This window comes from Oryzias latipes, chromosome 14, assembly GCF_053564925.1.
Source record: "Oryzias latipes strain Hd-rR chromosome 14, Olatipes_Hd-rR_3.1".
NCBI lineage: Eukaryota > Metazoa > Chordata > Actinopteri > Beloniformes > Adrianichthyidae > Oryzias > Oryzias latipes.
This window is the reverse complement of record NC_136250.1, coordinates 24,195,045-24,214,837: the sequence shown is the minus strand read 5'-3', so window position 1 is coordinate 24,214,837 and position 19,793 is coordinate 24,195,045. Positions and strand designations below refer to the sequence as shown.

At 42.2% G+C, this 19,793-nt stretch overlaps 1 protein-coding gene across 4 annotated transcripts; it reads left to right on the top strand.

Annotated features, from left to right (window-relative positions):
- Positions 1 to 13,488, top strand: wnt11 (wingless-type MMTV integration site family, member 11). 4 transcript variants are annotated; one of them, XM_011483814.4, is made up of 6 exons: positions 1 to 359; positions 1,569 to 1,698; positions 2,676 to 2,914; positions 4,834 to 5,111; positions 5,857 to 6,060; positions 12,640 to 13,488. In XM_011483814.4, exons 2-6 carry the CDS (start codon positions 1,616 to 1,618, stop codon positions 12,781 to 12,783), a joined length of 948 nt encoding a protein of 315 aa, XP_011482116.1. In that variant the 5' UTR covers positions 1 to 359; positions 1,569 to 1,615; the 3' UTR covers positions 12,784 to 13,488. The 4 variants fall into 4 exon arrangements, with proteins under 4 accessions (XP_011482116.1, XP_078786638.1, XP_011482115.1 ...); XM_078930512.1 differs by having other exon boundaries at positions 3 to 359; positions 1,572 to 1,698; XM_011483813.3 differs by having other exon boundaries at positions 3 to 359; positions 1,572 to 1,698; positions 5,857 to 6,149.
- Positions 13,489 to 19,793: the final 6,305 nt, after the last annotated feature.

The following is a 19,793-nucleotide window of genomic DNA, read 5'->3' as shown; positions in this document are numbered from 1 at the left end:
GCTCCGGGTGAGGACGGCCTCCCTCGGCTAGTCTGTGCCGCGGGTTGCCGGTTCCCCGTCCAGCCCGCTTTCTTATGCTAATGCAGGTCTGACATCAGCAGTGAGATCAAAGCCGGCCGAGGTACTTTAGAGGCGAGCCTGCCCCCCCCCTCCTCACTCTGCCCGCGCCCCTTCACGCGGTCCACACGCGCGCGCGGACCCTCACCATGCTCACCTGGCCGCGGTTGTCCTTCCTCCCCGCTCTGGGATTTACTAAAGCGTCTGGCTGAAGCCCCAGCGGAGCGCTCGCGACATCTGGACCGGCAGACATTCCCGCGTGTGTCCCGTGTGTGTCGGCGCGTGGAGCGGGGGGTGCAGAGGTAAGCTGCTGCTGCTGCTGCTGCTGGCCGCGTTCGGCGCTGCGCAGCTCCGCCCGCGAGCGCAGACGGAGCGGCGGAGGCTGGAACCGGGAGCGCGTGACCACAGAACAAGCATGCAGTTCAATACAAGAAAAATACTTCGGAAGACTTTTTACGCCGAAATTATATTTAAATATTCATTTATTGTTTGTTAGTGTTTTTAAATACTTTTGGCAACAAAATCAAAAAGTGATCGTTGAAATCTATTGTTTCTTGATGAAATAACAAATTTGATTAAATTAAAGAAACAGCTAAATTGTTTAACTTTGTGCGCGCAGATTCAGGTCAAACCGCACGTAGATGTAAGGAGCTAAAAAAGCTTAAAGCCTTCAACAGTCCGGACAACCTGCGCGGGTTTGGGCTGTTTTTTCGGGTCACGCGGGAAAACGCGGGTCTTGTTTTACCTCTCAGGCCACCAGGGAGCTCCAACAGCAGCTGCGCTTCGTTTTCTGTCAGCTCCTTTTACAAGATTTATCCGCCGTTTTCCCACGGTTTGGACCTCACCTGCCTGACATCCATCCTCACGCGCTCGCTGCACGCGCCCACAGAGAGAGCGGCTCCAGCAGGCTGAGGCTGCTTTCCCGCTAACGTCAGCCCCAAAACTAACGGAAGAGGGACGTTTACAGTTAACGAAGTTCCAATTTAAAGCACATTTGCATTTAATGCACAGGAAGAATTTTTTTAAAAAGGAAAAATTATCAAAATGTGTTAATAAATGTATTTTTTCCGCACTTAACATCATTTTGGTAAACTTCAGTCAGTTACAAAATGCAGGAAAAGAGACACTTCCTGTACATCTGCGTTGTTGTCCCTTTTAGCTGATGTTTGTTTCAAGTCAGCCGGTGAAACATCAGTGCAGCTTTTGATTATTGGAACCTCTGGCATGTGTGAAACAATGAAACCTACAGCTTATTTTCCATGGTTGTTGTGGAAAAGATGCTGGACGATGACCTGAAGACGTTTCAGCAGAACCGATTCAGAGGAATTTCTCCATTTCTCTGTTTACCAAAGACTATTCTTTTTGGGATGGGGCCTTTATCAGATCTCCGAGCTCACAGGTTGTGGTTTCCTGGAGAATTCCACGTGGCCCATCATGGCACTGCAAGCATTCACCACAGGACTGAGAGGAGGAGCTGTGCGATGAGCGTTAACCTCTGTGTTTGAACCCAGCAGATCTTTGTATTTGTGTCCCGCGTGAACCGGAGCCTCCATCCATCATGAAGAGCCGCTCTCACATCCTGCCTGTTGGTGTGCTCACAGCCCTGCTGCTGTCTCAGGTCTGCTCGGGCATCAAATGGCTGTAAGTAATCTCTGGGCTGGCCGCCATTTTATTCTGCATTGTTACAACATGTCACGAGAAAACAAGATTTGCTGGATGTTTAACGGAGTGGTGGGGTTTTTAAACTCTCCTTTAAACCAAGGTTTGGTTCCCGTTCAACCAAAGAACGGAAGGGGTGTTAGCCAGAGCGCTTCCAGGTCCCGTTGGGAAAACTTCTTGTTACATAAATGGGGAAAAGACCCAATATGTTTATTTCAAGCCCGAAATCGCAGATTCAAATGGACCAGCCTCTGCCGCTGTGTAGTTTAGTTTGGGCTCAAAATATAAAATACTTTACCAAATATTAACAGAAACTTTGAATTGGAACAATATGCTGTTTTATCGGAGTTCAAAAACAAACGCTTAAGTTAAGTTTTAAAATACAAAGTTTCATGCGGTCGGCTGCGATGATATTTGGATTGCGATTTTGCTGTTCAAACGTCTATAGTCGCCTTGACTTTACCCAACATATAAGTAGTTTAAAGATAATGCAGCAACAACAAACAGCTGTGAGTGCAGGGTCACCATCATTGGACACATAAAGGCGGCAAAGCAGATCGCTGTAGAGGCCGCACTGAGCGGTTCCACCACCTCAGAGCCAACCCACCATCTTTAAGCCTTGCCAGCTTGGTAAATCCGTGAAACTTTTGTGTTTTTTGTAGTAGGAGTGTGTAACCTTTAAAACGATACGTCCTGCTCCTCACCACAGACTAAGACTAGGTAGTTAAAGATAGAAATGGTGAATTATCTTTAATTTTCCAAACGAGTTCCATCATTTTACGGCTTATTTGTTTTTCAGTTTTCTCTACCCTAAGCGGCCTCTGTTTGGGATGTTTTCCTGGTAAAAACAAAAGAGTCTCACCGTCTTAAAATATATCTGGAGACGTCACTAATACTGTCAGACTTGTTCCCACAGACCGTGGATTCAGCCGCCGTTTTTCTCTCTGTTCGGTTTGCAGAACACTGTCTCAAACGACTTCGCACATCAACCAGACCCAGCACTGTAAGCGGCTGTCTGGCCTGGTGTCGTCGCAGGTTCAGCTGTGCCGCAGCAACCTGGAGCTCATGCAGACCATCGTCCAAGCGGCCCGAGAAGTCAAGAAGACGTGCCAGAAGACTTTTGCTGACATGCGCTGGAACTGCTCCTCTATCGAAATCGCCGCAGACGGCCAAAAATATCCGCCAGACCTCGACAGAGGTATGAAAATCCACAACCTTACAGGGTCGTGAAAAAACGGGGAAGCAGTTTCTGTTTGAAATTCGGTCTAAGGATTACAATGCTCATCATTTATTTATTGCCAGCAGGATCTTTCCAGCATTTCCTTGGAAATGCACGGTCATGTGCGCAGTCCTTACATGTGCTTTTCCGAAACCCGACTCTTCTCAGCCCATCCACAGAATGTTTCCATTTTTATCAGGACCTTGAGTCTCACAGGAACGGTTTTTGTGGCTTTAGGGTCTCTCTGAAATGGACTTCGGCTTCGGCTAAATGAACAGTTTGCATCTGACAGAAAACGGCTCATCTCTAACCCGTCGTGACTCGGAACTGAGCAACCCGCAGTCCGACGGGATTTCTTCCTGTACTTCCAGTTGGTCCTGCGCTGGAACAGATGTGCTCTCTGTGTCGGCACATCACTACCAATCACACCGGGCCGCTCTCCGCTCTACAGAGTGCGGTTTAAAAAAGACATCGTTTCAGCTTTTGCCTTCATTTTCTCTGAGATAACAGAAACAAAGAGGAGAAATCAAAATATGTTCACAAGCTTTGTTAAATACAGGGTTCCCTTGTTTATCGCAGAGGTTACATTCTAAAAATATCCCGCAATAGATAAAATCCACAAAGTTGTATTACAAATGTTTTAAGGGGGAAAACTCCTCACACATTCTACACTTTTCTCAGACAGACATGAACATTTTCACAATTTGCTCTCTTGTTTAAACTCTCAAAATTCAAACCTTTACTGTCAACCTAGTCCAGTTTTTTCGAATGAAAACAAATAAAATCAAAGATTTATGTAGATGTGTCAAACTGAAGACATTCTGTACAGCAGACACGGCACAGAGGAGACTGCCAATCGGGACGCAAACATGATGCGCTGTAAAAAAAAAAAAAAATCATGCAAAGTCTGCAGAACAGCAAGACCGTGAAACGTGAAATGCAATATTTCTAGGGAATGCTTTATTTTAAAGGAACCGGTTTACGTCAGAGCAAGCTGGTGACTCCGAACTAAGGAATTACACAAATTGGTCCTAGACTACTCGATCACAAGAGCAGCAACAAATTCAGAATAAACCTCTGGAAGTAAATACAAGAAAGGTCAGACGGTTTTATTGGTTAAAACTTTAAACTGCAGAGAAAAAGCAGCTAATCTGCAGAAATCCAAAGGATACAGTGAACTAAGAGTTCATTGTTTTTAAAAACTTTTTAATCAGACTTTTTTCTAATGATTTTAGTTTACAACTGAGGAAGGTGCACGGTGGTGTAGTGGTTGGCGCTTTAGCCTCATAGCAAGAAGGCTGTGGTGGTTTAAATCCCTGTTGGGTGTTTTTTCTGTATGGGGTTTGCGTGTTCTCCTCATCCATGTTTGGGTTTTCTCCGGGCACTCCGGTTTCCTCCCACAGTCCAAAAACAGGCTTCATGGGTTCATTAATGATCCTAAATTGCCCCTAGATGTGCATGAGTGTGTTGTCCTGTCACCTGTTCTGGGTGTACCCCACCATCACCCAACAGTTTCTGGGTTTTTGAAGATGGATGGATGGAACAGATGAAAGACCCAAACAAAGCTCCTGTCTTTATTCTGTTCTGTTGTGTGAATGTCACTGTTGTAAATTGTTGTTTGATTTATTTTCACCTCAGTTTACGTCTCTGTATTTCCCCACGATGTTTGATCAGAGTGAAATGAGTGAAGGCCAAAGTAATAAAACCCGTTTCAGGGTCAGCCGCTGACTCAGTCATGTAAGCCTGGTGTTGACATGGAGGTGTGACGACGGTTTCCTGATGTTCTGGCTTGTATAATGGATTCTTGTAATGAAGTCATAATTTAGGGATGTAATTGGAGCATGCCTCCTGTCTTTCCACCTGTGTGACGCCGTTTTCTTTTCTCTGTTTTCAAAAAGGAACGAGGGAGGCTGCTTTTGTTTATGCCTTGTCCGCTGCAACCATCAGCCACACCATAGCGCGGGCGTGCACTTCCGGAGACTTGCGCCTTTGCACGTGCGGTCCTATTCCTGCGGAAATTCCTGAGCCTGGCTATCGCTGGGGGGGCTGTGCCGATAACCTGCATTATGGTTTAATGACGGGCTCCAAGTTTTCCGATGCTCCCATGAAGATGAAGCGATCGGGTTCCCATGCCAACAAGCTGATGCATCTACACAACAGTGAAGTTGGGAGACAGGTGATGACCTTGGATATTACCATTCATTTAGTCCATTCCCGTTCAGATAAAGTGGGGCGAGAGGTCTTAAGCTACGTTCACACCCGGCATGTGTCGCACGTTCAACAAAACTTTTAGCATGCGGTGTTCACACTGGACTGTGGCTACCCCATACTGGCGCATGTACCAACAGTCGGAGGAGGCTTGATGAGGAATGTCAAAGCCGTGCAAATCGGGTGAATCTTTTCCCTTCACATATCTATTCTGGCATGTGAAAGACTTGGTGTCATAGAATGCTGGCTGGGCACAAACTGCAATTATTCATTTTTTCTCCATGATCAATTTTCACACTGTTGGCATTTCTGTAAATTAACATACATCTGAGTCCCTGATTGGTCAAAGTTCAATTAGTTTACTTTCAATGCACGTTTTGTATGTAGCGACTGAAATTGGACATGAAAACTTGGGATAGCGACATGCAAACGCGAGAGTTTTGAATGCGGAAGCCCTTGTTTTTGTTTTTCTTTGAGCTCCCATGACGAGTGAATTTCTCCCTGTGAGATCAATAAAGTTGAGCTCCATTCAAAACGCACATTTACGCCGTTTATGTAGACATTTTATTGGAAGTGGTCACTTGAACGCGCGATGCTGGGGCCGGTGTGAACGTAGCTTTTCTTTCCATCAGCAAACTCAAAGCAGCTAAACGGCTTTTACAGATTGTACCACGCAGAAATGATTGCTCCTTCATCTCTCTGTCCATCTTCAGGTACTGAGAGAGTCGATGGTGATGAAGTGCAAATGCCATGGTGTATCTGGATCCTGCTCCATAAGGACTTGCTGGAGAGGACTCCAAGACCTCAGGGAAATAGCCATGGACCTTAAGACCAAATACCTGTCTGCCACCAAGGTGATTCATCGGCCCATGGGGACACGCAAGCAGCTGGTACCTAAAGACATTGACATCAGGCCGGTGAGGGAGAATGAACTGGTCTACTTGCAGAGTTCCCCAGACTTCTGCTCCAAGAATGAAAAACTGGGCTCTGTTGGCACGCAAGACAGGTGATGCTGCCAAGTCATATTACTCCTTCAGTTTAGCTCAGTTTATGACTTTCGTTGACTATCAGAAACTTTCCAGTGAGGGACAGGCATCCCACATGAAGAATTTAATTACAATATCTATGGTTACATCCCCCCGACTTAACAGAAAACCAGCTATAAACGTAAAGAGCTACCTCTGAGGTGTCCACATCCAGGCCTCAAGCTTCTTGGTTTTTTCCAAACAACTCTGTCAACGCAGCTTCTTATTGGGGGAATACACCTGAGCCAGGTAATCAGGTGGAGCAGGGATGTCTGGAAAACAAGCAGGAGGGGGTTCGAACCTTGGCAGGGTTATGTTAAGGGTCATGTTGTGCCACTGCTGTGCCTTTGAGCAAAGCCCTTAGCTCAGGATGCTGCAGTGGAGCAGCTCATAAGCCACAGATTGGTCTGTGGTTGTACCGGGCAGCTCCCAGCCATGAATGCCTGAATGTGAACAGAGCGTCCTTGAAAACAGACCTCCCCTGTATAAAGAAAGGTAAACACATTTTTACATAGAAGCAAAAACAAAGTAAAAGAAAACAAAAATATGCAAAAAATTAGCAGATTTTGACATCATTATTAAACAAGGAAAACCCAAAACTCCACACATTACACAGAATGAATGGCAGTAATGTCACTGGTGGGATCGCTCCATTTCCTGTCTGCTCTGGCCATGAAGCCTGAAGGGAACGCTGCTTTCTAACAAAGAGAACTTAGCAGGTCATGAAGCAGGAAAACAGATAAAGGTTCAACTCAATGGGAACCAGACTGTGCACTCAAACGGAAGAAAATAAATTTAAATTATATTTAATCTAATTGCAAAAAAAGATGATGGAGTTCAAAGAAACATGCTAACAGTGGTTCATTTGTCTTGCTGACGGAGGCAGTTCCTGTTGCTCTTTGTGCTTGTGTTTTACCTTGAAATCTGCCTGAAATTCAGAGATTAGTGGATCTATAAAAAGAAGAAAGTAACAGTTTTTGCGTTTTGACTTTAATTTCAGCTATAAGATGACACATTAAAGACCCACTCCACAGAAAAAGTCATTTATGGTGTTTTAACAAGTTCTCATGATGGAGCACATTATAAGAAAATTAGGCCTACAAATGCATTAATGACTATTTCTTTATTCAAATTGTTGTGATTCAGGAGCAGATGAAAAGGCTGGAATCTGGATCCAAACTCAGAAGAGAATTTCTAATGAACTCCTGCCGCTCTGCAGAAACTATGTCCAAAAAAAACGACCCAGGTTTTTTGATTTTGGCTAAAAATGACAGAATCGCAGTTGAAGGACTACTGGGAGCGATTTGAAAATAGATGAAAAGATGTTTGGAGTGAGTCTTTAAATCTTATTGGTTATGCGGGTTTTTATGTTGATTCTTTGTTGCTCTGATCTCAAATGGTTGCCTTTCCTGCTTCCACTGTTGTTAATTCAAGACATAAGCCGGGGCTAACTTTTGAGAGGATTTTTAATTGGAAGCACTTAACCAATAATTTAATAATAGCTTTTTCTTTTTCTCTATGTGAAGCTCTTGTCTGTCAACACTGTATAAGCCTAAACCAGAGGATTAGCCCTTGATCTGGACTGAAAAGTTTGTCTAAAGGGGAAGGAATACTTTAAGGATTTATTTCCGTCAGTTTCTCCGGCTGTAGCTAAAAACTCTTAGCACTGGAGGAAGATGGGGGCCTCAAGTCTTTGGATGTTGTGAGGGTCTTGATCTTTTCGACTTTACATAATGGTTGGAGACAGTGCTTCTGAACTGGGAGACCTGGACACTGGTCCATATTTTCTATAAGGGGGGACCGGGGGATGTGCTTTAGCTACAGCAGACCACACTATTCAGCCTTCCTGGGAAAGTCTGCTCCAGCCTACTGAAGAGAGGAATTTGTCTGGTAGTCAAATGTGTGATTTATGAGGATTAGTGGGGTTTTTGTCTCGATTGTGGAACAGCGAATCAGTTCTACGCGTTGCAAAGAGCGCTTGGGGCTTCAGCGAAGTTTGCCTATCCAATCTGTATTTGCTTTTAGGATTTTTGTCCCTCAGTTTTCTGTGGGAGCTGCTCTGGGAATATGGAGTGCAGGGCCCCCTACTAAAGGCCACCCAGTCTCTGTTCACTCAAGGCAGGACTTTGGTTTGTAGTCTTGGGAGTAGATTGAATCTGTTCCAAATGGACGTCGTCACCATTTGTGTTCATACATTTTATGAACAGAATTTTTAGGCACAGCCAGAGTTTTGGTTTGGGACCCACAGGGTTTGGCTCCTGCTGTTTACAGAGGATGTTGTTCTGTTGGCTTCAGTGTGAAGATTGACATTGTGACGTGTGAAGCGGCTGGTTTGAGATTTGGCCTTCTAAGTTGGAGGTCATGGTCCTTGACCAGAAAAAGGGGTTTGGACTCTCTAGGGAGGTGGAGCGCTCCTGCTCTTGCTCCTGCTCCTTGTGAAGGGGTTTAAGAATCTTGGGATCTTGTGTTTACATGTGAGGGTAAAATGGAGCCAAAGGTTGACAGGCGGAGAAGTGCAGCAGGTTCAGAAATGAAGTCATCGTATGGATTTGTAGTAATTTAGACAAAGGTGAGCCAAAAGGCAGAGCTCTTGATGTGCTGGTTTGTCTTTGTTCCAACTCTCACCTGTAGTCAGGAGCTTTAGCTCATAACCGGAAGGATCCCACATTTTGGCGGCTAAAATAAGTTTCTTCAGCAGGGTGGATGCGCTCTCCCATAGGATGAGGAGCTTGAAGTAAATTCAATGAAATTCAAAGATGAGGTGGCTCAGGCATCTCTTTCAAATGCCTCCTGAATGTCCCTGGAAAGTTGTTCCAGGCATGTTCCTCTGGATGGAGGCCCCATGTTGGAGGGATTATGTGCCTCAGCTGGTCTGGGGGCACTTTGGGGTTCCCCTGGCAGAACTGGAGGATATCTCTATGGAGAAGGAGGTTCTGGGCATCTATGGTTTAACTGCTGTGCATGGTTTGTCTTGACAACTCTAGATGTATCTGTGGCCTCCAAACATCTTCAATGGAGCTGGCCAGGTCAAGGATCTTGCTTTGGAAAACCACAATGGGGTATCAATGGTGGTACAATGGCAACTGGGCATTTGTCCCATCCAGTCTCAATCTGTCCTGTTTCAGGACATTGAAGCCAAAATTCTTTGTCACTATCTGCTAAGTCACTATGAGCTAAAGTTAATAAATTGCCTGTTAATAGTAGCTAGTTATGACTGAGAACGTGTGTATAGAGTGGCTGGAGCCTGTGCATTCAATTCAAAGTTTTTTGACTTCCACTTCCATCGTCCTGCTGTTACTGTCAGCTTTCCCATTTGATTTGTTGACTGACTGTGAGGGAAAGTAATGAAGGCAGACCTGTGAAAAACGTACAGAGCACTGAACTGATTGTTTTAGCATTACACTGGTGTCCGTAAAGTTGGAATAATTTGAATTCAGGGCTTAAGAACGAATCACATGAAATCCATTTTGGTCTGTGAGGGTGGGAACTGAAGCGTCCCCTTTGGGAACACCACATCAGCACCAGACCCGTCCTGCAGACAGAATGACCGTGAATGTCTGCTCATACAGGACATTGATTCAAGTGCTGTCAGAATTAGTAGCACTACTGACTGTCCTAGCAGGGTCGATAAGACGCAGTGGCCCCTGAGAGTGCCCTGTCTGTGGCTCGTTCAGACACTTGCCACAGAAAAGGCCACTCTGAAAGGGCCACTCTAAATGGAGTCCTTGTGCTGTTATCTGAGACAGTTACTGTGGTAATGTGGTTATTCTTGGGACTGAAGGCACTCAAGCTGATATTGATTCAAGAGACCTACAGAAATGGGGACAGAGTTAATGGTCACCCAGGATAAAGGTTTGGTCACACCTTTCACTTCTGCGTCTGTTTGTGACGCTGCAGCTCACTTATGAGCGCGACCTCCTACAGACTATCTGGGTCATTTTGGGGGAAAAGAGCAGCTCTCTGCCTTAAGCCTAATGCGTTTTCTGATAAAGACTGGAAACAGCGCTGCAGAGGAGCAGACACCGCACATCCTGCTTTCCTACGTTATTTTGGGCGGGATTGCACCAAATCTGTTTCATCAGCAGAATCTGTTGCCCTGTATTATCATTACAGTGAAAGAATGCTGTGTGCATTAGTCCCGCTTACATTTGCTCTGCTGTATGGTGACTCGGTGCTCAGCAAAAGCCGGAAGAAAGACTTGACCCATGGCCAGGAAGGGAGTTGGATTCAATGGAGTAAAGCTAGACGGTGAAGTTACACAAGCATTTTGTTTATCTTCTGCTTTAAAAAAAAAAAAGCAAAACAAAGCCAGGGTTAAACACCCACCCCAATGAAAACGGTGGGATTTTTTCTGATAATGGAAGTTGTATAAAAAGAAAAGGAAGCTTAAAATGGCATTTCTGAATATTACTTTATTCAAATTGCTGTTAACCAGGAGCAGATGAAAAAATATCATTTGAAATTATATTATTTGTGACGTAGAAAATACACCAAAGTCTTCCTGCTCTGCTCCATTCTGATGCATCCACTGTCAGACAAACAGATCCACGAACGTCTTTATTTTCCTCGTCTGAGCTGGAATCTGGATCCAAACTGCAGATGGATAACTCTGATTTTGCTCGCCGTTGTTGCTGTTTGGTTGGTACTGGTTGTAAGGTTAGGGGGTGTGATTGACTGTAAGCTAGCGAGAGAGTGTGAACAGAAAGCTCTCAGTAACGGGGAATGGAAAGGGGGGCGGGGTTGCTATTACAGCTCTGCGGAAACAATGTCCTAGAAAACCACAGGTTTTTTGATTTCGGCTAAAAACTGCAAGATCGTAACTAAAAAACACTGAGAACACTTTGAAAAAAAGCCCAAAAAATTAACAGAGTGGGACTTCAATAGGAGGAGGTTTCTGTATTTTACTCCATTATTGATGTGTTCTGCCCCGTGTTCTTCCACCACGGGGCAGAACAGACATAAACGTAGGACAAATCCAGTCCCTAAAGTATTCCACCACATTGTGTTTGCTTATAAATGTCACACATCACATGATTGTCCATCATGTGTACCTCGGCCTTATGCCACTTATCACATATAAGCAGATGATAAACTTGAGTCAGGCTCTCATTTATGTGGGATATAAGTTATGCGATCACAATATTTTCTCTTTACTGTCAAATGAAAGTGCACATTTGTTGCTTATTCTTCTGTTTCTCTCTGCATTCTGGTGTTTTTCATTTTTTAGAGCATTCAGTATCTGCTGGAAGTGTCTGAAACGGGTTCTTTTTGCTGCAGTTCCTGCTTAGAAACATCTGTCTGCACTGTGAACAGAGGAAGTCGGCAAATAGGAAAAGGAAACAACTCTTTAGAAAGTATTTAAATGATCAGCAAGTCATTTTCATAAACAAAAAATCTTGTCATTAGAAATCTAGAAACAAGGAGTTCTACACGAGCAGTCAAAAGAGCTGCAAAGAAATAAGACTGTTAGATAGAATTACTTTAAATTGGATGTTAAATAGCCCAAAAATACATATATTTTTTAAATTCTAATCAAATGTTTGTATTTTTTGAGATCTTGTGTACAGTGAGTTTTCATGTACAGTTATGTGGAGCGACAAAAAACTAGTGTGATAAGTGGAAAAGACTTATTTTAAAACAATGTGAACAAAAGGAGAAAACCATCTTAGTACATCCTCTTAAAATCTAAAACGAGCACTTTTTCGTAGAACTAAATCTAAATGATTGTTTCCAAAATACTGACAATGAATGCCAGCTTAACTTGTCAACATTTATTGAACTTTAAAATAACAACCTTAAAGTAGAATCAAAAATTACAGTAAAAATGTTTTGAGTGTTAGATAAAAGTAAACAACAATAAAGTGCTTCTATTGCATGAAGCATTGTAATAAGAATGAGAATAATTTCTAGATATCTTAACAAGACAAAAACAAAATCTCAACTGTACAGATTTGGAGAAAAGCTTGGAGAGTGTAGAGCAAAGGGATGTTAGAGGAACCCTAATAAAACATCTGGAATGTCCAAAAACGAAGTTCTAAATCTTTACAAGCGTCAAATAGAGAAGAGCTTTAACTTGAATCACGTGGCAGTTGTGAAGCATCTTAGTTTCTGACTGGATGAAAAAGTGAAAAGGCCTCTGCGGCGCACACCAGAGGCTGGTCATCAACGGCTGTCGGAAAACAAGAGTAAGCCAAGGGGGGGTGGGGTGGCCGTGTGGACTCAGCATGTTTTGTGAGAGGACCATGGATGCCCCGGGCCTCTTCGGTGAGCCCCAACAAAGCCCCGGTTGCTTAAAGACAGCATAACAATGGAAAAGGGGAGAAAAAGTGCGTGTCGGAGAGAACACGAAGGGTTACAGCCGACAACACGGAACACACTGAAGGGCTGTGGCTTCATTGCATGCATGTTCGAACCACGGTGTTGTGAAACACAAAGCACAAGTTCTAAATGTGTGTGCTCTCCTAATTTCAGGCAGTGCAACAAAACCTCGGTTGGCAGCGACAGTTGCGACCTGATGTGCTGCGGACGTGGCTACAACCCCTACACGGAGAAGCTGGTCGAGCGCTGCCACTGCAAATACCACTGGTGCTGCTATGTAACCTGCAAAAAATGTGAGCGGATTGTGGAGAGATACGTTTGCAAATAGGCCTGTGCTCCTGCCAGCAACCCCCCCCCCCTGAGCATAGAAGGCTACAGATTAACCAAAGCACTACATTACCAAGAAGGCCTACTTTTGTCTTAAGCTGTTTGTATCTCCACAACAAAAGATCCGCTCCTGTGCATCTTTCCTTGTATCTTATCTCTAAACGTGGAGGTGTTTCATTGTTCAGACCAGTGCAGATGGTAATCGCACAACTCCAGAGAAACTAAAGGTCACTTCTGTCAATTACAAAAAACAGTGAAATATTTGAGGTTTTCTGTTGGAAGAAGGTTTGCTCCCTTTGTTTAAAAAGCAGATTCTTTTATAGACCTAACATATTTAAAGGTACTATCAATGCTTTACTTTCCCTCTCATGATGGACGATGGAGGACAGAATACTATAAAGGGAACCTCAAATGCTTTTCGCTCCTGGAGGATTTTGTTTTGAACTCATCTCGTGCCGTGTGGATCCTGATGTGCCTTCATCCCTGTGGAAGAGCAAAGATCGCAGAGACCTTCATCAGCACTTGGCTGCAGTTTTTGGTCTCACGTTCAGGCGGTTCAAATGTATTTTTCAGAGCATATAAAATAAACTCATGGATTTTCTAAACCACTTTACCGTGGATGTATATACTGTTACTTTGTATTTTAAAAATAAACAGAAGTATTTATAAAAATAACCCCTCGAGTTCTATGATTTATTTTTTGACTGGTGTTTGTTTGATATCCACATTTTACAGACCAAAATGAGAAGACGTTAGTAATGGGGTTGAGTCCTCGCAGATGCAAACGTCAACTTTGAGAAGAGTTGGATGGATTTCCTTTCTCCTCCAGCCATGCGTTGGCCTCAGGATTTTGAACTCGCGTGAAGCTCAGCATGCTCGCTATCACGGCTGTGCTTTATGGTCGTGGGCTGACTTTACAGCCATACTCATTCCACATTTAAACAGGCTGATTGTCCAGTGCAGTTGAGCAACAAAACGTTTATCTGGAGTTGGGACATTTTTGAGAGTTTGCGGCTCACAAAACAATCAGAAGTGATCACGTCCCAAAGCTAAACCAACAAGTGAGTCATTATGTCACACCTCACAAGATTAGATCATTCCTACGTCTGACACGTTAACTATGTGAAAGGAAACGCTGGCCTCTGCCAAGTGACCCTCTGAGAAAGCCCTGTTTTTAAGCTGTGACGTGAGTAAGCTGACCTCACAGTTACCTACCGTCTTAGAATTCTTATACTACACGTGTGTACTGTATATGCCTGTGCCAGTGACTGATGGATAGGTGTTTAACCATCAGTCGATTTCAATTCCTACCATCAAACCACATCAATCTAGCAAGTTCTTAATCAAATCAACCTGCGTGATTGTAAAACTGTTTCCAAAAGAAATAAATGGATAATTGTTGTAGGAAAATACCATGGATCACAAGGATTAAAAGAGGAAAAAGTCAAGAACAGGAAAGCTGACAGAACTGAGCTAGTTTGCTACACACGAAACTCAGGAAACGGTACGTTTATTAATACGTTTATTAGATCTTGGCCAGCTTTGATGTAGACCTGATGGAATTTGTCATAGATAACATAAAAGTTGAAATATTTGTGGACATAACTGTTTAATCCTTGTGCTATCCTAGGCATTTTAACATTGGGAGTTGGGTCATCTAGACCCACTAGACAGTGCTCTGAACCTTTTTTCTTCAATGATTTGTGATCTTCACTGGTGTCCATGGATTACATGAAATCTTTCCACCTTTATCCACCTTTGTCATGGTAGGGAGAACTCGTCAATGGAAGGGTGGGGTCAGCTAAGACAGCACAAGGGTTAAAGATGAGGGTAGAAGCATTTTCTGCATTGGATTGGGCCCGAATGACAAACTGAATTTAAGAATATATTTTTTCTTTTTGCTCTGTGTAAGGTTCCATCCATTTGACCCGCTGTTTCCCTTTCATCCACCATCCACCCCACATTTTGGGTGAAGGCGGGATGGATGGCTTACCACCCCATCGCAGGGCAAAGCAGAGTCTGACACACACACTCACACCTCAGGGCAGCTTAGAGTCACCAATTGATCTATGATACATATTTTGAGACTGTGGGAGGAAGGCCGGCATGCCCGGAGAAAACCCACAATGCTCGAGGAGAACATGCAAGCAACACACGGAAAGAACCCAGCTGGGATTTGAACCAGAGTCTTCTTGCTGTGAGGCGAGAGTGCTAACCACCACATTACTGTGCAGCCCTTGAAACATTTCTTTTCTTTTCTTTGGCATTTCAATAAACTTCTGGTGGTTCTCCAGTTTGCACATGAAAATGGAGAACATGGTGTTTCTGTTTTGGGGCTTTGGCCTCTGCTTGAGTCGCTGGTTTATGGGGCTAACTCTGTTATTCAAGGATTAATAGATGGTAGTAATAATATTAGGGCTAATACCAGCTTGGACAGTATGCTTCCAAAAGCAACAGTACTCTTGATCGGCCGGGCGACTGGGAGAGAGACGGTTTGGCCGCAGCGCAGGCTTTCAGAGGTTCTGACCCGTGCTGTAGATGCACTTTTGTGGATCGGACCCCAGCTGCCGATCTTGCAGGCATTTAAATGGGAGCACAGCAGCAGGTCAATTAACCCCCCATCCAAAATGCTTTTCTGTGCATAGGGGGGTTGCAGAAAAAAACAGTGTTTAAAGCATCAGGCATTATTTTAGCCAAAAAACGGAGAAAAAGTGTTAAAAGTTTGCGACATATTTGCCCTTGATACATATATGCAGGTAATTTAATAATTACTCAGATAGTTTTCAGTGTCAATCATTAATTTTTGTTTTTCACCAGCTATGTATTACATTAGGAAAAATCAAGCCCGTTAAAGATTAACTTGCCGCTTAAATGCCTTCTGGTTGGTTTCACTCACATCCCAGTGAAAACAAAAACCACAGAACAGATCCAGATGATCAAACAGCGTCTTCTGTCCTGCAAACATTGTTTTTCAATGAATTTAGGTAAGAGAACCAAAGAGCAGCAGCATTACAGTCCCATACTTTGTGGTTGACATATTTTATGTAGGGGCAGAAATCAAAGCAGTTTCTTTAGTATTTGAGGCTGTTTTCAGACAAAGTAAGTAAGAAAAGCTGCACAAATCAAGCCACACATTGTGCTGAATTTCAGCAGCAAGAGCATTTGGAAATTAATATAAATGAGCACAATTTTGTTTTTATTCTTTGTAAAGATTGCCTCATTTACATGTATTGTTTTATTGTCCAAACCACATAATAAAGCTTTACGACAACACAAAAAACTGCAGCAGGTTTTTTGAATCGGTGCAGCAGAACTGAAGAAAGTAAAAGTGCAAGAACCTCTGGACAGACGGAAGAGAAACCTGATGACCCTGCACGGGGAAGACGACTAGTCTCTGCAAATGCAATGACTCTGGTCAAGAAACTGTGAGAAGGATAGAGAAGCAGTTGAAGTAAATCACATTACCAAACATTTGGTCCTCTTTTGGAAGTCACGTGTCCGAGTGTTTGCTGTGCCCCCCATTCTTTCCTCCAGCAGGAAAAGCTCCTTGTGTTGCCATGGAACCTTGAAAGTTCTGCAGGTCTAAGCTTACTGGTGGTTCTGCTCTGGTTTGGGGCTGTGCTGGCTGTTTTGTTCTGCTTTGCCCTGAATTGCCTGTTTTTAGCTCTGCTCTGACGCTGAAGCCCATCTGCGCCACAGCCTTTATCTTCCAAGGCCTCTTTGCAGACCCACTCCAAAGAAAACTGTGTTTTGGTTGTTAGCATGTTCTTCTTGTAGCATTTTTCTCCTGATGGAGGACTTATACGAAGAAAATGAAGATTAAAACAGCATTTCTGAGTATTTTTGTATTCAAATCATTGTGAATCAGGAGCAGACAAAAGTACAGTTGGAAAAAGATCGTATTTGAGACGTAGAAAATATGCTGGGCGGGCCACAAGCTCCCTGCTCTGCTCCATTCTGATGCAGACCAACAGATCCATGAAAGCTTTGTTTTCCTCGTCTGAGCCAGACTCTGGACGGCTGGATAGCTTCAGTATTGCTCATCATTTTTGTTACACTACTTATGTGAGGTTACAGTTGTAAGGGGCTGTAAACTGAGAGAGTCTAAACAGGTGGGTGATGGGAAGTGGGGGCGGGGTTGCTCCATGCCAAAGGTCCCGCCCCTAAGATTCAGCAAAAGGAATTATTAAAAAAAAAATTATTTGTAAGGTTTGAAAAAAACCTACAGAAATAGTGTACATTTTTTAATTTAAAAGCTTCAAAGACTTTAAATTGAAGGGACATTTTTATCTAGAGTTTCCAGGCAAATGTGCAACAATTCAAAATGTTTCTAGACTTTGAACCCAGTTTTTTTTTTTTACAAATTGCGGTTCTTTTTTAATAAAGAAAAAAAACCTGTTTGCTTTGAACAATGTATTGTCATGTCTTATAAAAAGCTTTTTTGTGTTTTTAATTTTGTTATTGTTTCAAAAACCAGTAAGTGCTGCGATGTGAAAAAAGGTATAATTCTACACTAGAAGTCTGAAATTATTTCAGCAAGAAGTGTAAAAAATAGCAATAAAACATCTTTTTTTTTTTAATCTCTATTATGCAAAATGTTAAAAGTACTTTTTTCTGGCATCTTCATCTGCAGTTTGTTTGTCTTTATTGCACAACATTGCATTTTTTAAGTGGTAACTTTGATGTTGTTGCAGTAAAAAACTAATGATACATTTTTCAACAAGAACTTTAAAAAAATACCAACAGTGGTGTGTTTTTACTTTAATGTGAAACAAAATGTCACCAAATTTTTTATGACGAAATTCTACTGTTTTACAGTTAAAAAAATTCTGTTACATTTTTTGTTGTTAGATTCCATTTTGGAGAGGAAACATCCTCCAAGAATGTAAAGTATACCATAAGAACAGCAGCAAAAAGCATGTTTAGAATAAAATTTGATTTTCATTTTCTTTATGGTTAAACACTGGTAACATCAGCTGCCAGTTTTTATACTACATGACATCTACATTTTGTTTCTTTCAGTATTTTATCGTGCTGTATTAAACCAAAACTAAATTAAAAACAAATATTAATTAAAAAGAAAAACAACACAATTAAGAGTTTACCTCTAATCCTCCTAAAACTGATGTTATATTTAATAACCAGAATTTGCCAATTTTCTCATGTTAAAATAGATATGGCAGTTGTGTCTTTACTGTGGTGTTTATGCATACATTTAAAAAAAAGTACCACAAATGTTTTTTATTATTTTAATATAAAACAGTCAACTTTTATCAAATGTAAATTAGTCATTTTTTCTCGTCACTTTTACTATAAATGTAAAAAAAAAACTGGACACAAAACTACAGAAAATTTAATGCTGCATCAAAGAAAATATATTCTTAACATTTTTTTAGTTCTTTTGGAAAATAATTAACCTTAGTTTTGTTTCAGGTAGATGAGTCCTGAATAAAGAAAACAATGGTCTCCACAGACCTGTCTCCATTTTGTCTGAGCAGTCCAGTGGAAATATTTTGGCCACATTTGAGTCTGATAGAGCCTTTGAGTGTGTTAATGGATCGTTTTAAAAATGTCTATTTGTTAAAAGCAGTCGCCTAATGTGCCTTTCATCTCTGAACGTTTTTCCTTCACAAACGCTAGTTTGGAAAGAGCATGTCTTCAAATCTGTGCATCATTTATTCCTCTTTGGCTGGGACCTAACATTGATCAGTAACACGGGTCTGCTCTTCATTCTTGTGTCGACAATTTCCAAATACAGTTTGGTTCAGAGCTCCGTTCATTCATCAGTTCCTGCTGCTTGGGTTTTGATTTTGGCATTATTTTCTCCACAAGTTTACACAGGAACTGAAAGATTTCACAACAGGGCTTTTTCATGAAAATAAATCCATAAAAGTAGAAAATGTAAATATAAAAAACATGCAAATGATCCATTTCTGACTAAATTGTTTCTTTTAGAGCATTAATAAATATTGGTAACATATCGGTTAACGTGAAAATGAATCTTAGCAGACCACCAACACGAACATCAAGCAAAGACATTGATGATTAGTTGACCTGAAGAAGAACTGCTGGTCATGAGAGGAGACGCATGAGCTTCAGAAACATCATCAAAGACACTTCACACCCCGGACACTCCCTGTGTGATCTGTTGCCTTCAGGCAAACGCTGAGGGTCAAACAAAGAGCAGCTTTTACCCCGCTGAGATAAACATGTCAAACATGAGTAGGAAATGCTCAAATTAAACCTGGACTTCTTCTAGACTGCTTGAGCTGTGCAGAACTTTGACCATGTAGGGTTTTTGTTTGTTCTTCTTACTTTATTTTTCTGGTTTTAACTATTTTAATGCTTATTAATTGTGCATTCTAGTTTTTTTTAATGATATATGCACTTTTATCTGGCAACAAGTTATTTTTAATTTCCTGTTTTTAGTGACTGAACAATGCAGTCTTTGTGCATTTTTATGTATATTATTTCTTATTTTTAGTTGTAAGTTTCACCATGGCAAATTGTTTCTTTTAAGGGGCCTATATCATGTAAAATCAATTTTTAAAAAGCTTTTAATTGTTTGACAATGTTCATTCCTCTCGAAAAGAAACCCCAAAGTGTTTTTTTTTATCCATTCACTCATTTCTGATCATTCCTCTAAAAACCTGCTCTCTGAGCATCAGCCCCTCCCAATCCACAAAAACGAGTGTGTTCTCACATTGTGACATAGACCAGTGAGAACAGCCCCTATCAGGAAGAGTCTGTGCTGCCAGCCCCGCCCCCAGGCCAACAAACACACCCACTTTCTCCATGGAGCTAGCGGTGATCTGCTAAACTCTTTCTTTTTCTATGCACAATATGCACATCCATCTTTGCAAAAGTTTGGATGTTCTTTGTTTTCGTGGGAGACACCCAGACACACTGCCGAGGGCGACTCGAGGTTGACGTCAATGAGCCAAAGGCCGTGCCTTAAGAGATCGAGTCATCTTACATTC

What these genes read in the sequence shown, in the direction of transcription:
- wnt11 (XM_011483813.3), top strand. Translation starts at nt 1,616, where the DNA reads ATGAAGAGCCGCTCTCACATCCTGCCTGTTGGTGTGCTCACAGCCCTG. An exon ending in TCCGCCAGACCTCGACAGAG is followed by an intron (nt 2,915 to 4,833) that starts GTATGAAAATCC and finishes GTTTTCAAAAAG; the next exon opens with GAACGAGGGAGGCTGCTTTT. An exon ending in TCTGTTGGCACGCAAGACAG is followed by an intron (nt 6,150 to 12,639) that starts GTGATGCTGCCA and finishes TCCTAATTTCAG; the next exon opens with GCAGTGCAACAAAACCTCGG.